Here is a 23,779-nt window from a genome sequence, read left to right on the forward strand (position 1 = left end):
TCATTTTACACAGCGTGTGAAAGATCAATTTTCCCACGCTGTGTAAAATGACACAGAGCACTGTGATTGGATGGATTTCAAGCCATCCAATAACAGTGCTCTGTGTCATTTTACACGCGTGGGAAAGTTCTTTGGAATTTTCCCACGCTGTGTAAAATGACAAAGAGCACTCTGATTGGCTTAAACCAGCCAATCAGAGTGTTCTTAGCCTAATTGCAGGGCGTGGCAAGGCTTTATAAGCCTTCCCCCGCCCTGCAGAGCTCAGTCTGCGCAGAGCCCTCCATGGGTGAAGATGGATTATTTTTTTGTGCGGTCGTTTTTTTTTTTTTGTTTTTTTTTTAATTGCGTCGGTTATTATGGTTTTTTTTTTGGCCTTTTTTGGGGCTGAAAAAAGAAGATTGTAGAAGAAAGAAAACATCAAATGGTAAGTTGTTTTTATCTATTTTTTTTTTACAGGGTTTTAGTTAAAGGTCCCCCCCCTCATTATTTTTAGGGTGAGGGGGTAGGCAGGTAGATCTTTTTTTTTGGGGGGGGGGGAAGGGTTAACAGGGGCACCCCCCTCCCTTTGTATTTAGGGCCCCCACCCACCGCTCAGGGGTGGGGGCCGGGGGGGACAATAGGTCCCCCCCTTATTGTTAATTTTAGGGCCCCCACCCACCGCTCAGGGGTGGGGGCCGGGGGGGACAATAGGTCCCCCCCCTTATTGTTAATTTTAGGGCCCCCACCCACCGCTCAGGGGTGGGGGCCGGGGGGGGACAATAGGTCCCCCCCTTATTGTTAATTTTAGGGCCCCCACCCACCGCTCAGGGGTGGGGGCCGGGGGGGGACAATAGGTCCCCACTTATTGTTAATTTTAGGGCCCCCACCCACCGCTCAGGGGTGGGGGCCGGGGGGGGACAATAGGTCCCCCCCTTATTGTTAATTTTAGGGCCCCCACCCACCGCTCAGGGGTGGGGGCCGGGGGGGGGACAATAGGTCCCCCCCCTTATTGTTAATTTTAGGGCCCCCACCCGCCGCCCAGGGGTGGGGGCCGGGGGGGACAATAGGTCCCCCCCTTATTGTTAATTTTAGGGCCCCCACCCACCGCTCAGGGGTGGGGGCCGGGGGGGGGACAATAGGTCCCCCCTTATTGTTATTTTTAGGGCCCCCACCCGCCGCACAGGGGTGGGGGCCGGAGAGGGGGAGGACAGTAGGTCCCCCCCTCATTATCTTTATGGCCCCCACCCGCCGCCCAGGGGTGGGGGCCGGGGGGGGACAGTAGCCCCCCCTCATTATCTTTATGGCCCCCACCCGCCGCCCAGGGGTGGGGGCCGGGGGCGGAGGACAGTAGGTCCCCCCCCCTCATTATCATTATGGCCCCCACCCGAACCCAGGGGTGGGGGCCGGGGGGGGAAGGAGAGTAGGTCTCCTCCCCCCCCCCCCTTCAACCACTATTGTGGGTTTTAAAATTCGCCTGCCTATTGAAGGCTATGGCGGTTCGCACGGTTCGCCGGTTCGCGAACATTTGCGGACGTTCGCGTCCGCCGTTCGCGAACCGAAAATTCTATGTTCGCGACATCACTACCTATGGCATCAAAAAACTTAACTACATTACTGATTATACTGTTGTGTTTTTTTTTTACCCTTGTAACAGATGACATGTGGGTGGATAGATGCATTTAATGGTATTTATGGCAGTTCTTGGCAGATTTTTTTAAAATTTATTTTTTATTTAAGTCTACCTAATGCATGCCAAGAGCTTGTTCTTGTTATTGTTAAATGTTGCTGAAAATACAGTTGATTCTTAATGGTTGAAAAAAAAAAAAAAAAAAAACAACAACTAAAGATTATAGACTTTATTCAGTGTAACATATTTGTTTCTTTATTTTTAACGCATTGGTAATTCACATGCTTTCCTGCATTCAAATAAACAATAAATAAGAAAACGGAAGTTAAAGTCAAGCATCAAAGAACTGGTAGATATTCACAATGCCGAATCCATGCATTAAGAAAGCTTAACATGTAAGCCCTTGACTACATGTATGTTTATGTTATTCTCAGCTCAATGCTTTTTCCCCCCCTTTGTGCCTGTTGATGTTGCGCGTGCTGCAGCTGCTGTTTATGTCTTATACATAAGAGAGAGAGCAAGTGAATGTGGCTTCATTATTCGCCTCGGACTGGCAGCCTATTTCAGTGGGATTTTTTTTTTTTTTTTTTTTACACCTGATTCACTCTGTGCTGCTCCTTACTTGAAGGCAGATCCTTTGACTTAAGAAGATTAGATGCATGAACGACACAGCAAGCTATCTGTGCTTTTCAAGGAAGAGATTTGGCTCCAAAATAGGGCACTAAGCTTTTCAGCCTTATGCCTATTTACCTAGTCAGCACGACGCAGTGTCTCAGGGTGCTTAGTAGCCTCCTGGGGCATCAGCTGGGAAACAAAAGCAGAAGTGGCAGCCGCAGAAAATGTGGAAGTCTGTGCCATTAGAGAGCGCGCCTGCTAATAATGGCCTGTGAGACCCAGGTTTCCTTGGTTTCCATGGTTTCCATTAGGTACCATAGAAATTGAATTGCTCCTGCTTTTGGGGGAGTGGAAGGGTGCCCGAATGACAGAGCATATTACTTAGAACTTGCTGTGTTCATCCTTTTGACAAAACTAACTGGATTGCATTTTGTTTCCTCTCTGAATTTTGAATATATTACATTTTTATTTTTTTTGAAGATACTCCTTTTTTCCTTATATGTGTATTTCTCTAGTAATTCCTTGGTTTTTGTGCTTTTTATTAGTATTTTGCTTGTGTAGCATTAAGCTTGGAAAATCAAGGATATGATCTTTAACACAGGTGGACTACAAAGGGGGAGTGATATTTTAATTTATTGGTCAGGTGTTGGCTACCTGCATCAGCAGCAGTATGCCCCTGCAACAGATATCTGTAGTCCCTGCTCGGGAGACTACTAACAATGGAAGAAGTTCAATGGGCAGAAACAAAGAAAAGACCAAAGAAATCGAGGTAGGTAAGGGATTGCTTTCCATGTGTAATGTACATGCTACTTCCTTGCTTCCAGAAAGTTAAAATAGTCAAAATAAGACAGGGCAAGTGCAAATGTTTTTTTTTTACTAAAGGCATTTAATATGAGAGTTAGAATAACCAATATGTGTATGTATATATATGTATATATACATACATACATAAGTGTGTTTACAAAAATTTCTTTAACTGTCCCTTTAAAACTCATTGTTATTTTTGTAACTATAAATTAATATATTTCTGTCATTTGTTAAGTCATCCTTTGTGCGTGGTTTTTGTATAATTATTATTACAGAATGTTCAGTGATTTGAAGTGGTTATGGTGGTAGGAGTCAGTATGCGCATGCGTTTCAGCTTGAAACACTGCAGAAACTGTGATATTTGTAGTTGTGTGCGGGGGATAGTTGCATCCCCAGCACACATGATATTTGTATCCCAGATCTCTGTTCCAGGAGCCCTTAATCATTAATTCTATACATAAAATACATCTGTGGGTCAGCACTGTAATGATAAACTGTTTATTGAGCATATTACATTATATATGTACATGTGTATATACACAGTCTCATGTATATGAATTATGTTTAAATTACATCTGAATGTCTTGCTCTAGCAAGTTTTACAATGGATTTTTTTTTTTTTTTTGCTCCTTTTGCTTCACATAAAAGTCAGGAATTGGCCGAGGTAGCTGAGCCAGTTCCCTGTCCTCCCGATGCTTTTTATGGGACAATTAGTGAACTATCGCGCACGAGTGATGTCATGCGCATTCAGCTCTCATATTTCTCTCATGGAACACTGCAGCCAAGAATCCACATCTCAATAATTGAAATATTCAATGCAAACACTCATGCAAGTGAATGGGAGGCTGAGACGACTTTTGTTCTCTTGTGTATTCATTTCCCATTCTTTTTTATCGCTCATACATATGCAGCATTCCACTGCTCCCTAGAAGAAATTTTGATCTGGGCCTCTTGGCAGTGAGCAATGATTTCTCTACTGAGAGCTGAAATATCCTGCATAGAGCAGATACCTGATTGGCTGAGAGTGTCGGCTTATATTTCGGCCAGCGAGCTTAACCATGCATCACCAGGCTTAGCGTAAAGATATACTATGAGCATGAAAACAACATTAGCCTAATGAAGTAGTCTTTGTATAGAGATCATGCCCCTGCAATCTGACTGTTTAGTCCTCTGCCATTTAAAAGTGAAATCATTTTTGTCTCTGTTAATGTGACCCTAGGAAAACTCCCTGGGCTCTGACTAAAACAGCCTTTATGCTAAAAAAAAAAAAGCTTTCATTTGCAATCAGAACTTACAGCACAGTGTGTTTACTTTAGAAGCTACCTTCTGCTCTTTCAATTAAACTTTGCTTTACCACATGAGGCTGTTCCAGGCTGTAGCAGGCTACTCAAAAAGCAAGAGATAAGACATTTGAAATAAATCACACTTGCAATAAGAGAAACTAAACATTTTCACCTCTCAGGAGGTGTGTGTGAAGGCTGTGTAAATATCAGCCAAGGGAAATGTGTCAGGGGCTACATAAATAAATTGAATAGTTCCCCGGGTAAACTAGATGAATGATCTAGACACTAAAACCACTTAATCAAACTAAATGTGTGTTGGTGTTTGGGTTGTCCCTTTAGGGCAGAGAACTTCTGACTCTCATAGAAGAGGTCACCAGTTCTTGATGGAGCCTAGGTAAGTTGTCAAACCATTAGCAAACCGTTTGACTACTTACATTGGGGGCCTCTAAAGCACACCTGACATCACAAACACTACAGACTACAATGTGATGTTTTTTTTGTGCTTGGAATTATTCTTTAATGATACAACTTGATATTCTAGCTATTGTTATAGTTGTATTATGGCATGCTGTTGGTTGGTTGTAAAAATAGATCCTACTTGCGTCGTGACACAGAAATGCTCCAGCTGGCATTAGTTTAATTTGCTGTATGTGGCCAATTTCTCTGTTTTCTGTCTTGTATAAGATTTTTGATTTGTTTCCAAGCTACATTTTCCTTTGGGAAGATGACGAGTAATGTAGCTGAAAGGTTGAAGATGTGACAGGAAGGTTGTGGCTTTCATGTGGCATTAGGTGGCCTGTATTAACCAGAATGTGTCAGCACTAACTGAGGAGGGATGAGTCGCACATTTATAATTGGTTCTTAAATAAAGAACAAATAATACATTTTTGTTCTCCTGAAATATAAAAGTTATTAATAGAGTATTTCAACCAATATAAAAAAATCGGCATAATAACTGTACGCCTGTGCATTATTTAATGGATGATTTACTAAACTCAAGCTAAGAGGAGTAGACTAGAGTTGGTATGAAATCTTAGTAATTTTGCCCAGTAAGAAGTTAAGTTCATTCAATTCATATCCTAACTGTTCCTGACTTATTTCTAGCGGTAAACTTGACATTTAAACTAAAATAACTTAAGTTCCTTAACCCCTTAAGGACACATGATGTGTGTGACATGTCATGATTCCCTTTTATTCCAGAAGTTTGGTCCTTAAGGGGTTAAATAACCCCCTTTGCTTAAAGGCAGCAATCATCACTGTGTGTACACAAAAAAAAAATCTCCCATTTAATAGGTACATATCCAAGAAGGTAGGTAAAAGTCAAACTCAAGTATGCACTGACTCTCAATTCTCCCATTATTACGGATGTTTATCAATCTATCAGAAATGCGTTTGCTTGCTTTTATTTCTATAACCCTGCTGACACCAGTTTAATAATATTTATTTTAAAGACACTACACTTCACTATAGTGGTAATGATGCCGGGAGTAACTTAGCCCTACCCATTTCCTGGTAATGGGGCAAACCATTTTACAATGAATTGCCCTCTTACCTGGGTTCTTTCCAGGTGCTGAGAATCCTTCCTGTTCTGGTGATATATATCTGGCTTCTGCAGATCTGCCGAAGCCGGATACCGGTCCAGTCATTATTCATTATTGGATGAGAGAGTTAGCTGAACTCTTAGTCAATGAATGCCATGAATTAGTCGATGAATAAACAGAATTGACATTAACCAGCCCAGAATTCATGTTCCTCTGTGGCTAATGACTCCTCAATGATGCTGTCAGAGTTGGTGTTACACTTCTAGCAGCAGTGGGGTTTAACTCTGGATATACAGTGTTTTGGCACCATAGTGCTCATACAGGCACCATGATTACTGAAGTGGTCATGGTGCTTGGAGTAACCATTTAAGTAACCATTTAAGTGGTTCAAGCAGGGCCGGCTTTAGGCATCCTGTGCAAAGAACATTCACAGAGTCTCTCCCTGGTCACAAACCCTCATCATTCACAATCCCAGGTGTCTCTTTGGTACCTTTAACTCTCTTCTTTGCCCTGCTGTGGCCAGCCCCCAAACTAACCTTACAGCCGTTTGCTTTCCATGCTTCTTTACTGACAAGATTAAACAGCAAAGGAAATAATTATCTTTCTCAACCACACCTACATCATGCCTTTCCTGTACTTCAGACATTCTCCTAGGCTACTGAACAAGAGGTGGCTATGCTTTTTTTTATTCCTCTCGCCACACCATTTGCTCGCTTGATCCTGTCCAGTCTCACCTTATCAGATCTCTCTCCTCTTGTCTTGTGCCTTCCTTAACACATATCTTCAACTGCATTGTCCCTGCTGCCCTTAAACATGCTACTGTAGTACCCATCTTAAAAAAAAAAAAAAAAAAATCTCTTCACCCATCCTCCCCTATTAACTATCGTCCTATATCCCTGCTCCCTTTTACCTCAAAGTGTATAGAAAAACCTAGTCTTTACCCATCTGGCTTGCATCCTCAATTTCAACTCTCTCCTTGACCCTCTTCAGTCTGGCTCTTATTAAAGTTACTAACGACATTATCACAGCTAAATCAAAAGGTCACTACTCTATAATAATTCTTCTTGACCTCTCTTGTGCCTTTGACACTGTTGATCATGTTCTCCAGGGGAGGGCTGGCAGCCTTAGGCCTGGGGGGCAAAACCAGTCAAGTGGTCCATTGCGCCACCAAATCAGTTCACCATCCATGCCCACCTTTTCCTGGTTTTATAACGGATATTGATGTTATGCTAATCAGTAGCTCTTTGCCATACCCGCTCCTTCACGGCTCTGACTTTCAATGTTGTCAGAGCACAGGCTGAGAATCTCTGAGCCTGTGCTCCGACTCACTAACTGAGCGCCGGAACCACGAGGGAGAGGATATGATCTGACTGCACCTACTGCTGGTGCGCACCAGTGGACCACCAGCGAATCGTTTAAATTAAATATGCTGGTGTACCCAACTTGTGAGCTGTGTTGGCCGCCGGGTGCCTCTGTTGTCATGGCACCCTGCGTGACCGCACAGCTTGCCCACCCCAACGGCAGGCCCTGCTGACACACACTGACGTTACTACTTAGACATCCCTCAATATTAATACAGACATCAGAGTAAACACCAATAAACTTTGGAAACAGAGCTGATCCCCCCCAAATTTATAAAGGTTTGCTTAGAGGATGTATTGTAAGATTAAATCATGCCTCCTCCTCTCTCTCCCCCATGCGCTGCTCTGTAGGCTGGGAGGAAGTGAAGAGTAATCACAGTCTCCCAGCACAACGCCACCTGTGGCTGCATGGGGAACAGCTGTTTAATGTAATGCTTGCAGGACGGCCATCTGCCGCAGAACCTCTTTGTTTCCGTCTCTGCAAAGGGCTCCAGGCACTGCTTGTTCTGAGTGTGAGCCACTGTAAATTAGGGGCAGAGGGCACTTGCACTGCGGTCAAGACGGGTCTGGACAGGAGGAGAGTGCAGTGCAATCAGTGCACTCCCCTCCTGTGGGTCACCAGTAGACTGGTGCACCTGCCCAGGATCAGAGCCGGTGCAAGGATTTTTGCCGCCCTAGACAAAATATAAATTTACCGCCCCCCCATGTGACATCACAATGCCCCACCCATATGATCTGCCATATTAACTAACGCCAGTGCTGCACACAGTGTGTGTTTACATTAAAAAGCCTGCAGGGACCAGCTATAGACACCAGAACCACTTCATTAAGCTATAGTGTCCCTTTAATGTGAGGTAAATTATAGATTAGTGTCACTAATAATATACTAGATTGCCTACTTACAATTAGATGAGGATGATGATGGGCTGCAGTTTGGCTCCACTGGTCTGGTGTAGAACAGGATCTCTGGAGGCTGTTTGCAACTGTGGTCACAAAATTCAATGTTCTGGGAGAATTGGAAGCAGCTCCATTTTTTGGGGGCCTCTTACACAGCTCAAGGTCTGGGCCCCAGGGCCTGACGGTGAGTATGCCCATAAGGCCCACTCATAAGTCCACTTATATGTTCCACCCACCCATGAGTTCGCTCACAGGGAGTGGAGTGTGTAGGGGATGTGTTATGTGTTATTGTAGAGGATCTAATATGTGTGCTTATGGTATGTAGTGTATAGGGATACCAGTTTGTGCAGGTGATGCAGTGTGTTTGTGTGTAGTGGAAGCAGTTTGTATTTGTGTATAAGGGATGTATTATGTGTTTCTGGTTGTGTGTAAGGGATGCATTGTGTGAATCTGTGTTTGTATGCATAAGGGATGCGAGGTGTGTGTCTGTATGTGTGTGCATTGAGTGTAAGAGATGCATTGTGTTTCTGTGTGTATGTAAGAAAAACAGTGTGTGTGTTTGCATGTGTGTGTAAGGGTTTGCATTGTATGTTTCTGTGTATGTGTGCAAATGATGCATTGTCTTTGTGTGTAAGGGTTGCATTGTGTGTGTGTGTGTAATGGATGCATTGTGTGTTTCTCTGTGTGTAAGGGAGGCATGTTGTGTTTCTGTGTATGTATAGGGATGCATTGTGTTTTTCTGTGTACGTATAGGGATGCATTGGGTGTGTGTGTGTGTGCGCGCGTAGTGTGAAAGAGCTCCCTGTCTTGCCCCCTGTCCTATAGAGCTGTCCCTTCTGTCCCTTAGAGCTCTCCCCTGCCCCTTAGTGGTCTCTCCTCTCCCCCACCCTCCCCTAGCAGTCTCTTCTAACACTTACCCACCCTCCCTGTGCTCTTCTCATCCACCCTCCACCCTCCCTGTGTTCTTCTCACTCCTCCCTCTGTGTGTTCTCCTCACCCCCCTGTGTTCTTCTTACCCCCCCTGTGTTCTTCTTACTTCCCCCCTTTTTCTTCTTACTCCCCCCTTGTTCTTCTTACCCCCTTCTTCTTATTACTCCCCCTTCTTCTTACCCCACTCTTCTTCTTCTTACCCCCTCTTCTTCTTCTTACCCCCACTTCTTCTTCTTAACCCCTTCTTCTTCTTACCCCCACTTCTTCTTCTTAACCCCTTCTTCTTCTTACCCCATTCTTCTTCCCCCATTCTTCTTCTTCTTACACCCCCTTCTTCTTCTTACACCCCCTTCTTCTTCTTACTCCCCCTCTTCTTCTTACTCCCCCTTCTTCTTCTTACTTCCCCCTCTTCTTCTTACTCCCCCTTCTTCTTCTTACCCCCCTCTTCTTCTTACCCCCTTCTTCTAATTACTCCCCACTCTTGTTCTTCTTACTCCCCACTCTTTTTCTTACCCCCCTTCTTCTTCTTACCCCCCTCTTTTTCTTATCCCCCCTTCTTCTTACTCCCCCCTCTTCTTACTCCCCCCTTCTTCGTCTTACTCCCCCCTTCTTCGTCTTACTCTCCACTCTTCTTCATCTTACTCTCCACTCTTCTTTTTCTTACTCCCTCCTCTTCTTCTTCTTACTCCCCCCTCTTTTTCTTACTCCCTCCTTCTTCTTCTTACCCCCTCTTTTTCTTATCTCCCCTCCTTCTTACTCCCCCCTCCCCTTACTCCCCTCCCCCTCTTCTTCCCCCTCTTTTTCTTTTCTCCCCTCCTTCTTACACTCCCCCTCCCCGCTTCTTACTCCCCCGCTTCTTACTCCCCCTCTTCTTACTCCCCCTCTTCTTACTCCCCCTCTTCTTACTCCCACTCCCCTTACTCCCCCCTCCTCTTACTCCCCTCTCCCCTTACTCCCCCCTCCCCTCTTACTCCCCCCTCTTATTATCCCCATCCCCTCTTCTTACTCTCCCCTCGCCTTTTCTTACTCCCCCCTCCTCTTACTCCCCCCTCCTCTTACTCCCCCCTCCTCTTACTCCCTTCTCCCCTCTTCTTACTCCCCCTCCCATCTTCTTACTCCCCCTCCCATCTTCTTACTCCCCCCTCCCCTCTTCTTACTCCCCCCCTCCCCTCTTCTTACTCCCCCCCTCCCCTCTTCTTACTCCCCCTTCTTCTTACTCCCCCTTCTTCTTACTCTCCCCCTCCCCTCTTCTTACTCCCCACTCCCCCCTCTTCTTACTCCCCCCTCCCCTCTTCCTACTCCCCCTCCCCTCTTCTTACTCCCCCCTCCCCTCTTCTTACTCTCCCCCTCCCCTCTTCTTACTCCCCCCCTCCCCTCTTCTTACTCCCCCTTCTTCTTACTCTCCCCTCTTCTTACTCCCCCCTCCTCCCCTCTTCTTACTCCCCCCTCCCCTCTTCTTACTCCCCCATCCCCTCTTCTTACACCCCCCTCTTCTTACACCCCCCTCTTCTTACTCTTCCCCCCTCCCCTCTTCTTACTCTTCCCCCCTCCCCTCTTCTTACTCTCCCCCCTCCCCTCTTCTTACTCTCCCCCCTCCCCTCTTCTTACTCTCCCCCCTCCCCTCTTCTTACTCTCCCCCCTCCCCTCTTCTTAGTCCCCACCCCCTTCTTCTTACCCCCTCCCCTGTAGCGTGGCCGAGCTGCTCTCCGGTCCGCGGGGCCCGGCCGGAGTGATGGGAAGGTGCACGCTCAGTGTGCACTTCCTGTCAGTCCGGCCGGTTACAGGAAACAGAAACTCCGCGCGGAACAGGAGTTTCTGTTTCCTTTACCCAGCCGGACTGACAGGAAGGTGCACACTCAGTGTGCACCTTCCTATCACTCCGGCCGGGCACCGCGGACCGGAGAGCAGCTCGGCCACGCTACAGGGGAGGGGAGGGGAGGGAAAAGCAGCTGCAGCCGTCTGAGCGCTCTTTACAGAGCGCTCAGGCGGCTGCAGCATTTAAAGGGCCGGTCCGCCGCGGCCGGTCCTAAAAGAATTTCGGGCGGCCTGGGGGGCAATTGCCTCCCTGCCCCCCGGCCCAGCCCGCCCCTGATGTTCTCCTTCTCCAAACTTTTCAATCACTTGGTCTCTGTGACACTGTCCTCTTGTGGTTTCCCTCCTATCTCTCCCAATGCTTATTCAGTGTCTCTTTCTAATGACACCTCCTCCCATTGCCCTGTTTCAAATGGAGTCCTCCAATGCTCTGTTCTTGGTTCCCTTCTCTTTTCTCTTTATAGTGCTTCTCTTGGAAATGTTATTACCTCATTCTGCCCCTTTCTTAACCCCTTCAGGACGGAGTCAATAGTGCACGTTCTGATCAAAACAAAACGTAAACAAAAACTAGAATTTACGCTATATGTCTGTTCACCCGTAGTTCTCCTCTTTCAAATTATATGCACCCACACTTATTATATATCATTTTGTTCAGGAGAAACAGGGCTTTAATTTATAATTAACTGTTCATATACGGAACATAATTTATTATGAATAAAATTTTTAAAAAAATGTGAGAAAATAAGATTTTTTTTAAATTTGCATTTCCGTCTGACATTTTAACTGTGAATGTCATAATACTGTTAGGTTTTACAGGTTTTATGTTGTTTTGGAAAGTTACAGGGTCAAATATAGAACGTTCCATTTTCAAATAGAAATTTGCCAGATTGGTAATGTTACCTTTGAGACGGTGTGGTAGCCCAGGAATGAGAATAACCCCCATAATGGCATACCATTTGAAAAAGTAGACAACCAAAGGTATTGAAAGTGGGGTATGTTTAGTCTTTTTTAGTAGCCTCTTAGTCGCCAACACTGGCCAAAGTTAGCGTTCATATTTGATTTTGTGTTAAAAAAGCAAAAAACAAATATTTGGCCAGTGTTTGTGACTAAGTGGCTACTAAGAAAGACTGGACATACCCCACTTGCAATACTTCGGGTTGTCTACTTTTGCAAATGGCATGCCATCATGGGGGTAATTCTCATTCCTGGGCTACCATACGCTTTCAAAGACAACATAACCAATCTGGCAAATTTCAATGTCAAAAAAATGAAATGCAAGCCTTATATGTGACTCTCTAACTTTCCAAAACACCATAAAACCTGTACATGGGGGGTACTGTTTTTCTTGGGAGACTTCACTAAACACAAATATTAGTGTTTTAAAACAGTAAAACATATTACAACAATAATATAGACCATAAAAGTGCCGTTCGTTTGTAAAAAATGCGAAAAACTTCACTTTTACTTAAAATATAATCATGTAATACAATTTACGAGTTTGAAACACTAATATTTAAGTTCAGCGAAGTCTGCCGAGTAAAACAGTACCCCCTATGTACAGGTTTTATGGTGTCTTGGAGAGTTACAGGGTCAAATATAGTGCTTGCGAATTAAATTCTCTGCACTTTCTCCCTGTGTTGTCAGGCATTTCATTCAAATTTTTATTAATCAAATCACATAATTATGTTAAAAGATTATTTAAATATACACGTAGAATTTTAATATATATGCATTTGTAGGTATTTAAATTCTACGTGTATACTAATGTAATCTTTTATGTAATTATATGTATTTATCTATATATATATATATATATATATATATATATATATATATATATTTGCGGTTATTTGTATTTTATATATAGATAGATATATATATATATAGAATGTCATTATAAGTGTATTTTGTTACCGATATATATATATATATATATATATATATATATATATATATATATATATTAACAAAATACAGTTAGAATGAAATTACATATGCATAATTTATATTAAATTTTGTTTCAATATTTTATTTATTTATTTTAGTATTTTATTTATTATTTTAATTATACGTATTTATATATAATATATATATCTAAAAATATTTTAAAATTATTTTTACATGTTTCATATTTTTTTTTATTACTTCCCACCAGCAGGGGGACTGTCTGATATTTTATACCGTCCCCCTGCTGGCAGATCCATAGCCAGCTATAGGGGGCCATGTGATCGCTCTTTGAGAGCGATCACATGGCCCCCGGGGGCCTCATTTGCCGGAGGGGGGCTGCCTGGGCTGTCAGGCAGCCCCCCAGAAGAGGATCGCGGCGGAGGTAAATAAATCTCACCTCCAGGGGCTCAAAGCCGTTACGACGTTCCATGCTGTCATAACGGCTTTAAAGCACATTTAATGCGGGACGGCATGGAACGTCGTAACGGCGTTAAGGGGTTAAGCAAATTGCTACGAAGGAACTTGTCCATGCTCTAGTAATCTCTCGCTTAGACTATTGTAACTCTCTCCTAATTGGTCTTCCCAGTAGCTGTACTGCCCTGCTACAGTATGTAACAAATGCTGCCGCCAGACTGATTTTCCTCTCCTGTCGCTACTCACACCTCTCCCCTCTGTCAGTCCTTACATTGACAGTCACATACACACACATACATACAGAAAGACAGACACAAACACAGGTACAGGCAGTCACATAAACAGGGAGACATGATATACATGCTATATCACATTAATGGCTGACCTTGGCACTGAAAATGTTGATGACCTACATTTCCCATGTTGTTCAACAAGAGATTTAGGGAAGTTTGTGGTGTGTGTTTGGGCAATGTAATGTGTGTAGGGAATATATGTGTATGTTTAGAGAACCAAGTTTATGTGTGCATGTGTTGGGGATACCGTTTATTTAAGTTTAAGGGAGGAAGTGTGTGTGTCTGTCTATAATGGATGAAGTGTGTGTCTATGATGGACGCAGTGTGTGTATAAGGAATGCACATTATAGAAGATTTGGAATAAGGGCAAATGTCTAAAGCAATCTGTCAGCAGCCATGCTTGCTACATTAGAATGTTTATCCAATACACAGGTACATTGCATTCCCATATTACTGAGCAAAACTCATTATTAAACTGTAATCAATTTTAATAACATAGTGGTGATTAGTGAGCAGTAATGGTTTAATTACTTTGAAGTGAAAAAAAAGGTGGCATACTGCAGTTTCACTTGACTGGAGTCTTTTATATTGCTGGTGTTACTGGTCAAGTCTGTATTAACCTGATTTACAATGAAAACTGCCAAACCATGTAATATACTCACAGTAAGTATCCTGCATGGCAACAGTTCGGAGCAATCATTATTAGATCTATTAGAATAACAAAGAAAACACCAATTCAAATAAATGTTCTTTAACGATCAGAACTGCCAGATAATAAACATTACATCGTGCATTTATATTGCATAACTATGAGGGATCAGCATCTTTTGAAAAATACAGAATACACTAGCCAATTAGTAGCCTTGGACCCCTAGGTATTGGTAATTACCATATTTTTCCATGTATAGGACTGTTGTTTTTCAAAAATATTTTTGTCTAAAATTGCGGGGTCGTCTTATACACGGAATGTCACTGTAAGAGTTACAAAAAACACGTGTGCGCGGGGTCTAAGCCACGAAGGCGCCTGTTGCATTTTTGAGCCACGGCCCACACACTTACCTGGTCTCCCTCCTGGCGTTCCATTTCTGAATGCTGTGGCAAGGAGGAAGAGGTCCCTATATGCGTGGGAGCTTCAGCAGACGTCAGCACTTACCAACTTAGCTCCAGAGACATGCCACACCATGAAAGGAGCAGCTATATTAAGGTATGCTCCACCTCAGGTAGATCTTGCTTTCTGATTTATATTTATGGAGGAGGAAATGGGGATCAGGGAGCAGAGGGAATACTGCTGTGATGTCCCAGCATGTCCTTACACCACCTGCTGTATTGTGGAAGCTGTAGTCTCCCAGCATGCACTATAGAGCCATTAACTTCACAGAGTACCGTAGCTCAGGGGAGGCATAAGAATCAGTAGTGTGTTGTTCTCCTCAAAAGTCACCTCTAAAATATCAAAGGTGTTCTATTTGATGTTTAAAATATGTGCTTCTTAGTTTTGGGTTAAAAAAAATAGGGGTCTTCTTATACATGGGGGCATTTTATACACAGGAAAATATGGTAATTTGTTATCAAAATCTAACTTTGGATTTAACAAACATCTGCCACACACCTGCCCAGTTCTCCATCTTTGGGGGCTCTACCCACGTAACTTTACGTATTCAACACCTGACCAAATGTGACACCATGTCTCATTTTTTTGTAGCACACTTGCTGGTGACACCATTACTGGGCACAGTAGTTTATATGGCAAATTAAGCAGTTAAGAGTAAGACTGTATAGCACAGGAGGTAGAAGAAATTGGTTCTCTAGCAAATAATCCTTGCCTTTGTACCAATGCCATTTTGCAAACTTGCAGAGAATTAATTTCCATGTCAAAAAATGTATCCTCTCCCTCCCCCCTCTCAATTGTGACATTCATACCTTTGCTTTCTCCAGATCACTACAGTCCATTACACATCAAACTTCATGGCTGTATTCGGCTGCTAGTAAAGAAGGAGCAAAGTAGGACTCAGAGCATAACAAGAATATCATAGGTATTAGGTGTATGCTGAGAAACTGGCATACACGCTCTATATTTGTGTGTGTGTGTGTGTATATATATATATATATATATATATATATACAGTGGGACCTTGGTTTACGAATATAATGCGTTCTCTGGGACGTTTCTTATTGTGAAAGATTTGTAAACCTAAACACGGTTTCCCATAGGAATACATTGAAAACCAATGAATCCGTTCCGGAGGTCAGAAAAAAGTCAAAATGAGCTGGCATGGAAACCAACCCCCAATGCAGAACACACAATAAAAGGCATGCAAATGACGAAGCTCAGCTCCCTACCTTTCCACAGCTGCAAACAATTTACAGAATGGCTCCAAAACTCAATGCAAAAGCCGCTTCAACACCTCCACACTCGATGCCACGTGCTACCCACAGGCTCCAGCATGCAGGGGGCGGTGCTATAAACCTCCCAGGTGCAATGCATCCTGGGGAAACTTGCTTTGTATTGCGAAAAAAAATTGTAAACCGAGGCATTATTTTCAATGGATTTTCATTTGTAAAACGAAAATTATGTTAACCGAGGCGATTGTAAACCGAGGTCCCACTGTATATATAGTTGCATTATACCTCATTTATGTGAGAATTATGCCAAATACAAACACTGCTCTGTTATTCCTAGTAGCTTTTTTTTTTAGAAAGTTAGAATCCCAGAAAGGCCACTAGTTTCCTTTAACATACCCATAAACAGGATATTTCACATTTTTTTATATATATTTATCACACCTATTGTATATAACAAAAAATTGCATTTCTGCTTGTATATAAATATTTTGACCATGTGCAAAATATTGCACTATAGACACAACGTTTTGAAAATGTGATAAATATTTCTATAAAGAATGAATGAATAAATGAAAAATTAAAATTGTATATATTTTAATAATTTTAACTTGTAGATATTCCTGGACAGCAATTTATAAACAAAATTGCTGATTTTATCATATGTTTGCAGAGCACTCTGAGCACCATAACCACTACAGTGCGCTGTAGTCGATACAGTGCTTTGAGTTCCCAGGAGTCACATGCCAGTTAATTTGTCACACCCTTTCAGAATGGTTTGACACTTACTGTGTCTGGCATTTGCAGTCCTTTGGTCCAAGCTGGTCTGAAAGGCAGATTTTCATTCTGCATTATCATACTAACTCATACCAGGTTTATACAGTATTCATTAGCTGAATGTGCCAACTCACAGCTTATAAACCATTTGACAGATTACTGACAGATGGTGCCTGGGGACTGCTGGCACCATAACCACTACAGCAGGCATGTCTTTGCAAATTAATAACATATTCCATGTCACTGTATGAAGAACAGGACACAAATCAAGTAATTGGTGATATAAATGTAATAATAATAATAATTGTTTCTTGAGGCTTGCACCGCACTGTTATATACATATATAGGTTAAACCCCTTAAGGACCAAACTTCTGGAATAAAAGGGAATCATGTTAAACTGCATTTCCAGTTAAATCTTTTGTTAAAAATAGTTGGGTTTGTATTATACAACAGGCATGTACTTTTTGCCTTTCCGTAATCTCTGTTACATATCCTCTTGCACATATGAGGGCAGGTCAACCTCTTGTAGAGGATAAAAGGCAATTATGTTTTGTCCAGCCTTTAAATGAAAAAGAGTAAAAATAACCAAACAAAAAGATCACTGTTGATGTATTTTTCAAAACCATACAGTCTTTATCCTAAAATAAAAAAATACATTTGCAGAAACTTCCACACACTTACTGGGTTACTCATCTGCGTGAAAATTAAAACTGAATTTAAAGGGACACTCCACTTCCCAAATACAAAAAAATAATAATTATCACTATTTAGTAGATATACTGGATTTGGAAGACCATAAATCCTTCTGGACAACTCCATATATCCCAATGTGGGGATTATACCGCCTATGAATTATGCAGCAGAGCTCTTAGAAGCTCTATATAGTGTTTTTGTTTTTTGGCATCAGCGTTATATGTTTATTCTGTTTTAATACATTGCACCATTATTTGTCGCCTTTCTCACCCTTTTTTAAACTCTGCTGTTTGCTAAGGAATACATCCATATAAAGTTTTATGACTGTGTAGATGTATTACCTCACTGTGGTTACAATTTAACTGTATATTTTTTGGGCATAGTCACACATGAAGCATAAAGCACATATGCTGAGTCTGGAGTGTCCCTTTGAGGTCAAACTAGTTGAACTGGAAAAATTCTCAGTTGAAGTCAGCTATGCCTTCAGTTTGGCTTATTTGGCCTTAAATAAAGGGGCTTTTTAGGCTCCAAAATGTGAGTTGGGTTTCTTTCCTTCTCTTAATTATTATGTAGGGATCATTTCACAGGTATGTTTTGTTTTCCCACTAGGAAAAATTTGGCCTGCACATTTTCTAATCAGAGAGGTCCAGTGATTGGGTGTGGAGCCACATATGGGGCATATTGTGTTTTCACCAATGATAAGCACATCTGCATAAAGTGAGTATGTTCGTTATATGCTCTTCCAAGGCAGATCATGTGCAGAGCCCTTCTTAAAAGCTCTTGCATTGGAAAAAGGCCCTGTGTAATCCGTTCGAGTTAGGCCTGAAAATAAAGATGGACATCTGCAGTCTCGAAGTATGAGTTGCAAGCATTTTTAGAGGAATGGCTTCCACAACTATATTCCTGTAGCCTTAACATTTGTAGTTGGGGACATAAAGCTGTACATGACCCAATTCTTAAGGCAAAGTCAGTTGAAGTGTGCCGGAAAGAGTTAGGCCTGGAAATAGATGACAAAAATATGATTACAATATTATCGAAAACAATCTTTATACAAGGAATTATCAAGATAAAATACCTGATGTGTAGCGAGTTTTTTCACAGATGAAGGACTGTGGTACTTAGAGGCATAACATTTTGAAGAAGTGTCCTCAGAAATAGAGGAAGTTCAATAAAAAATAATCAATGATGAGCATGTGTCTTTAGTGATAGAGGAAATTCAGTAACAAACCATTTATTTATGAGCATGTGTCCTCAGTGATAGAGGAAGTGGAGTATCAATGACTTTTTGATAAGCAGATGTCCTCAATGATAGAGGAAGCTCAGTAACTAACCATTTTAAAGAGCATGAGTCCTTGGTGGTAGAGGAAGCTCAGTAACAATTAGCCATTTTGATGAGCAAATATCCTCAGTAAGCCTCTTAGAGCAGATAGGTGAGCCTACACAAAGAGAATGTTTGTTTGTTCTACAGATAAAAAGGAGAATTTACATAGCAGCAAAATACACTGTGGTTAATCACATAGATTAAAATTATTGTATAGCAGAACCCCACATCAGCAAAACCCCAAGCTATATAAAAATCACGTCCCACATCAAAAGCTTATAGCAAAGTGACTGCCTATCAGTGCGCCAAACTCACTAAGTAACAATTGGAGCCTGGAGCTCCACAGCAATGAAATTACAAATGTGTATGTATGACAGGGTTCCCAAACAGCATGGCCCTAACAACCTGAGAGAATAGAACACAGAAATCCACAATTCAACCCACCAACTGAGTGATTGCATCATAGAGCTTCATAGCAAGTAATGCACTGGGCATTACAATACATACTTATGTAACAGCCCCCTGAGAATGGCTTTTAATCAAAAATAATCACCAAACTGAGACCCAACCAGTGACTTGCAAGCCCTCCCTACTCACCACCCTTTTACTAGACTATATGCATTGGGAACACTGTGACTCAGATATGTTTTGGACCGGAAATAACGTGGTTTCGTCCAGAATGCCTGCTGTCTTGAAGTACGATTTGCAAGTGTATAAAAGGTTGGCTAACATCACCCACAACTACAGGCCAGAGTCCTGAACATTAACAACGTATTTTTTTTTCTTTCAAAAAAACGGATTATTTAAAAATGTTTTATTGCTCCCTCCCTTCTTCTTACCTTTGGGCAGGGAGGGGGACTTTGAAAGCCTCAGTGGTACTTGGTGACTCTAGACCTGCACTGTCGCCAAGTGCAGGCCAAGATCTCTCTTCTCTCGAGCTCCTGCACTGTTCTTTGTTGGAGCATTGCCGTGGTAATTGTTGTGGGTTACCAAACCACAGAGGTGCCGGTTAGAGCCTCCCTCTAAAGCTTAAAGCACTGATTTATGATTTTTCCTTTTTGTTTGCACCCTCCCTTTTCTCGTTTTGATCCAGCTTGATGCTGGATTGGAAATGAGTATATCCTGTTAGAATTTCATTAAGGGTTATTTTTCTCTGGGGAGGAGTGTCCGTATCTATTGGGGAGGGGAGACCTCAGTTATGCAAGGCTCCTTTTAATACTTTTATTATTTTTGAATTACAACACCCATGTTGCCCAGAAAGGGGTAGGCCTGCTCATTAAAGGACTGAAGTGGCCTGTCTTATTAGCCCCATCCTGCTAAGAGTGCTGCTGAATGATGCAATTGTGCCATGCTGCTCAATGGTAACTGTCTGGTGTCCACAGATACTAAATCAGGACTGCTTGAAAGGCCCCTAAAATCAAGACTGTTGGGAAGCATTGGTATTGTTGTTCAAAGTTTGCTACTCCACTTTCAAATCGCCACAATGCAGCATGTATTGATCATTAAAATCATAATGTCAGGGATTTAAAGTGTACATTTTAGCTAGAACTAAAAACAGCATTATCGGGAGACTTTTTTTTTGCAAATTTGCTATTTCTGCATAAAAGTTGGAATTCACTTTGAACTTCCTTTTAATTCACAATTTACACTTTAGTGAAAAACACTTTAACAAAGTTGTTCATTAAATTGTGAACTGCAGGGAATTCTATGTAAATATCATATTTTTTGCCAAAATAGTCAAACTGAAAATATAAGTTGGCTAAATACAAAATCACCCTAATTATAATATGTAAAGGTGATAACGAGTACCGTATATACTCGAGTATAAGCCGAGTTTTTTAGCACATTTTTTGTGCTAAAAAACCCCAACTCGGCTTATACTCGAGTCAATAGTCTGTATTATGGCAATTTGCATTGCCATAATACAGACAGGGGCTGTGGGGGCTGCAGAGAGCGTTACTTACCTTTCCTGCAGCTCCTGTCAGCTCTCTCCTCCTCCACGCCGTCCATTCAGCACCGCGGTCATCTCCCAGTGTAAGTCTCGCGAGAGCCGCGGCTCTCGCGAGACTTACACTGGGAGCTGACAGAGGGAGCTGCACGGACGGCGCGGAGGAGGAGAGAGCTGACAGGAGCTGCAGGACAGGTAAGTACAGCTCTGCCAGCCCCCCTCTCCCCCCCCCCCACTGAACTGCCAATGCTGGACCACCAGGGAAGGAGAGCCCCCCTCCCTGCCATATATCAAGCAGGGAGGGGGGACGAAAAAAAAATAATTAGGGATAATAAAAAAATTATAATAATTAAATAATAAATAATACAATAATAATAATTAAATTAAATAAATAAAAATAATAAATAATAATAATAAAAAAATTAAAATAATAAAAAAATTAAAATAATAAAACAAATTAAAATAAAAAATTGCCCACCCCCCACCAAGGCTCTGCAACACACACACACACACACACACATACACACACACTGCATTCATACACACACACTGCATTCATTATACACACACTGTAAATAAATATTCAATTAATATATTTTTTTTTAGGATCTAATTTTATTTGGAAATTTACCAGTAGCTGCTGCATTTCTCACCCTAGTCTTATACTCGAGTCAATAAGTTTTCCCAGTTTTTTGGGGTAAAATTAGGGGCCTCGGCTTATATTCGGGTCGGCTTATATTCGAGTATATACGGTAATACTTATCAATCGTTAAGTATTAGCCTCCCTTGGATCACCCTCCGTCAGCGATCCCACATAAACCAAAGAATATATACAGAAAATAGGGAACCAGCTGATTATCTAAAAATGAACAAATGTACAAAACACAGTGTGAATCCACATTAATTGAATTATAAGCACTATAATCAAATGAACTCACACGATAGCAGCATTATTAAGCTTGTATAAGGTGCCTCCCTGGAAATGGGGATCCACTTCGCTAGATATTCACCACTAAGATGCAGGACTCCAGGTGGTACTTTGAAAAATAGCAGCTTTAATTGGTACAGCATAAAATTCTTAAAATAAGTAGTGACTGTATAGTAGGTCCTACGTGTTTCACCCTAGAGATATAGGACTTCCTCAGGTACCAAACAATAAAAACAGTAATCACAAATATAAATGCAACCCCCTCCCGCAAGTTCCTTAAATAGGGTTAATCCCTAAGTCCATCTGTAATCCAGTGGACATCTTCTTTCTTCTGATTGGACTTGTGTTGGTTAGAATCATCTGTTGTGCTTGATGCACTTATTCTTCAGTTCATCACAAGTGTTATTTTCATATTCATCCATGTAACCGGAAGTAGTGTGTGTTCCAACGCTATACTTCCGTGTATTCCATGTAACCCGAAGTGATATGCGTTCCAGCCATAGTTATTATGCGCTCCATCACAGACGATCGTCTATGATACCTTAGTGTTTCGATTGTGATGGAGCCCCACTGGAAATTACCATGGAGGAAAAACTATACTAAAGAAAAAAGACTGTTAGACTATAACACAGTTAAGTGTATACATACAGGGAGTGCAGAATTATTAGGCAAATGAGTATTTTGACCACATCATCCTCTTTATGCATGTTGTCTTACTCCAAGCTGTATAGGCTCGAAAGCCTACTACCAATTAAGCATATTAGGTGATGTGCATCTCTGTAATGAGAAGGGGTGTGGTCTAATGACATCAACACCCTATATCAGGTGTGCATAATTATTAGGCAACTTCCTTTCCTTTGGCAAAATGGGTCAAAAGATGGACTTGACAGGCTCAGAAAAGTCAAAAATAGTGAGATATCTTGCAGAGGGATGCAGCACTCTTAAAATTGCAAAGCTTCTGAAGCGTGATCATCGAACAATCAAGCGTTTCATTCAAAATAGTCAACAGGGTAGCAAGAAGCGTGTGGAAAAACCAAGGCGCAAAATAACTGCCCATGAACTGAGAAAAGTCAAGCGTGTAGCTGCCAAGATGCCACTTGCCACCAGTTTGGCCATATTTCAGAGCTGCAACATCACTGGAGTGCCCAAAAGCACAAGGTGTGCAATACTCAGAGACATGGCCAAGGTAAGAAAGGCTGAAAGACTACCACCACTGAACAAGACACACAAGCTGAAACGTCAAGACTGGGCCAAGAAATATCTCAAGACTGATTTTTCTAAGGTTTTATGGACTGATGAAATGAGAGTGAGTCTTGATGGGCCAGATGGATGGGCCCGTGGCTGGATTGGTAGAGGGCAGAGAGCTCCAGTATGACTCAGACGCCAGCAAGGTGGAGGTGGAGTACTGGTTTGGGCTGGTATCATCAAAGATGAGCTTGTGGGGCCTTTTCGGGTTGAGGATGGAGTCAAGCTCAACTCCCAGTCCTACTGCCAGTTTGTGGAAGACACCTTCTTCAAGCAGTGGTACAGGAAGAAGTCTGCATCCTTCAAGAAAAACATGATTTTCATGCAGGACAATGCTCCGTCACACGCGTCCAAGTACTCCACAGCGTGGCTGGCAAGAAAGGGTATAAAAGAAGAAAATCTAATGACATGGCCTCCTTGTTCACCTGATCTGAACCCCATTGAGAACCTGTGGTCCATCATCAAATGTGAGATTTACAAGGAAGGAAAACAGTACACCTCTCTGAACAGTGTCTGGGAGGCTGTGGTTGCTGCTGCACGCAATGTTGATGGTGAACAGATCAAAACACTGACAGAATCCATGGATGGCAGGCTTTTGAGTGTCCTTGCAAAGAAAGGTGGCTATATTGGTCACTGATTTGTTTTTGTTATGTTTTTGAATGTCAGAAATGTATATTTGTGAATGTTGAGATGTTATAATGGTTTCACTGGTAAAAATAAATAATTTAAATGGGTATACATTTGTTTTTTGTTAAGTTGCCTAATAATTATGCACAGTAATAGTCACCTGCACACACAGATATCCCCCTAAAATAGCTATAACTAAAAACAAACTAAAAACTACTTCCAAAACTATTCAGCTTTGATATTAATGAGTTTTTTGGGTTCATTGAGAACATGGTTGTTGTTCAATAATAAAATTAATCCTCAAAAATACAACTTGCCTAATAATTCTGCACTCCCTGTATAGTTTCTCTCTGATCCTTAGTGATTTAAATCTCCTTCTGTGAATCAAATAAGTTT

General features: G+C 41.9%; 1 protein-coding gene across 1 annotated transcript in view; it reads left to right on the forward strand.

Moving 5' to 3' along the window:
- The first annotated feature begins 2,128 nt into the window (after nt 1–2,128).
- MARCHF1 (membrane associated ring-CH-type finger 1) overlaps nt 2,129–23,779 on the forward strand; it is a 226,930-nt gene continuing 205,279 nt past the window's right edge. The window contains exon 1 of the mRNA XM_063458206.1: nt 2,129–2,990. Coding sequence (XP_063314276.1) covers nt 2,892–2,990 — 99 coding nt within the window. The 5' untranslated portion in view covers nt 2,129–2,891. The remainder of the gene's footprint in view (nt 2,991–23,779) is intronic.

This window comes from Pelobates fuscus, chromosome 6 (genome assembly GCF_036172605.1).
Source record: "Pelobates fuscus isolate aPelFus1 chromosome 6, aPelFus1.pri, whole genome shotgun sequence".
In the NCBI taxonomy this organism is placed as follows: domain Eukaryota; kingdom Metazoa; phylum Chordata; class Amphibia; order Anura; family Pelobatidae; genus Pelobates; species Pelobates fuscus.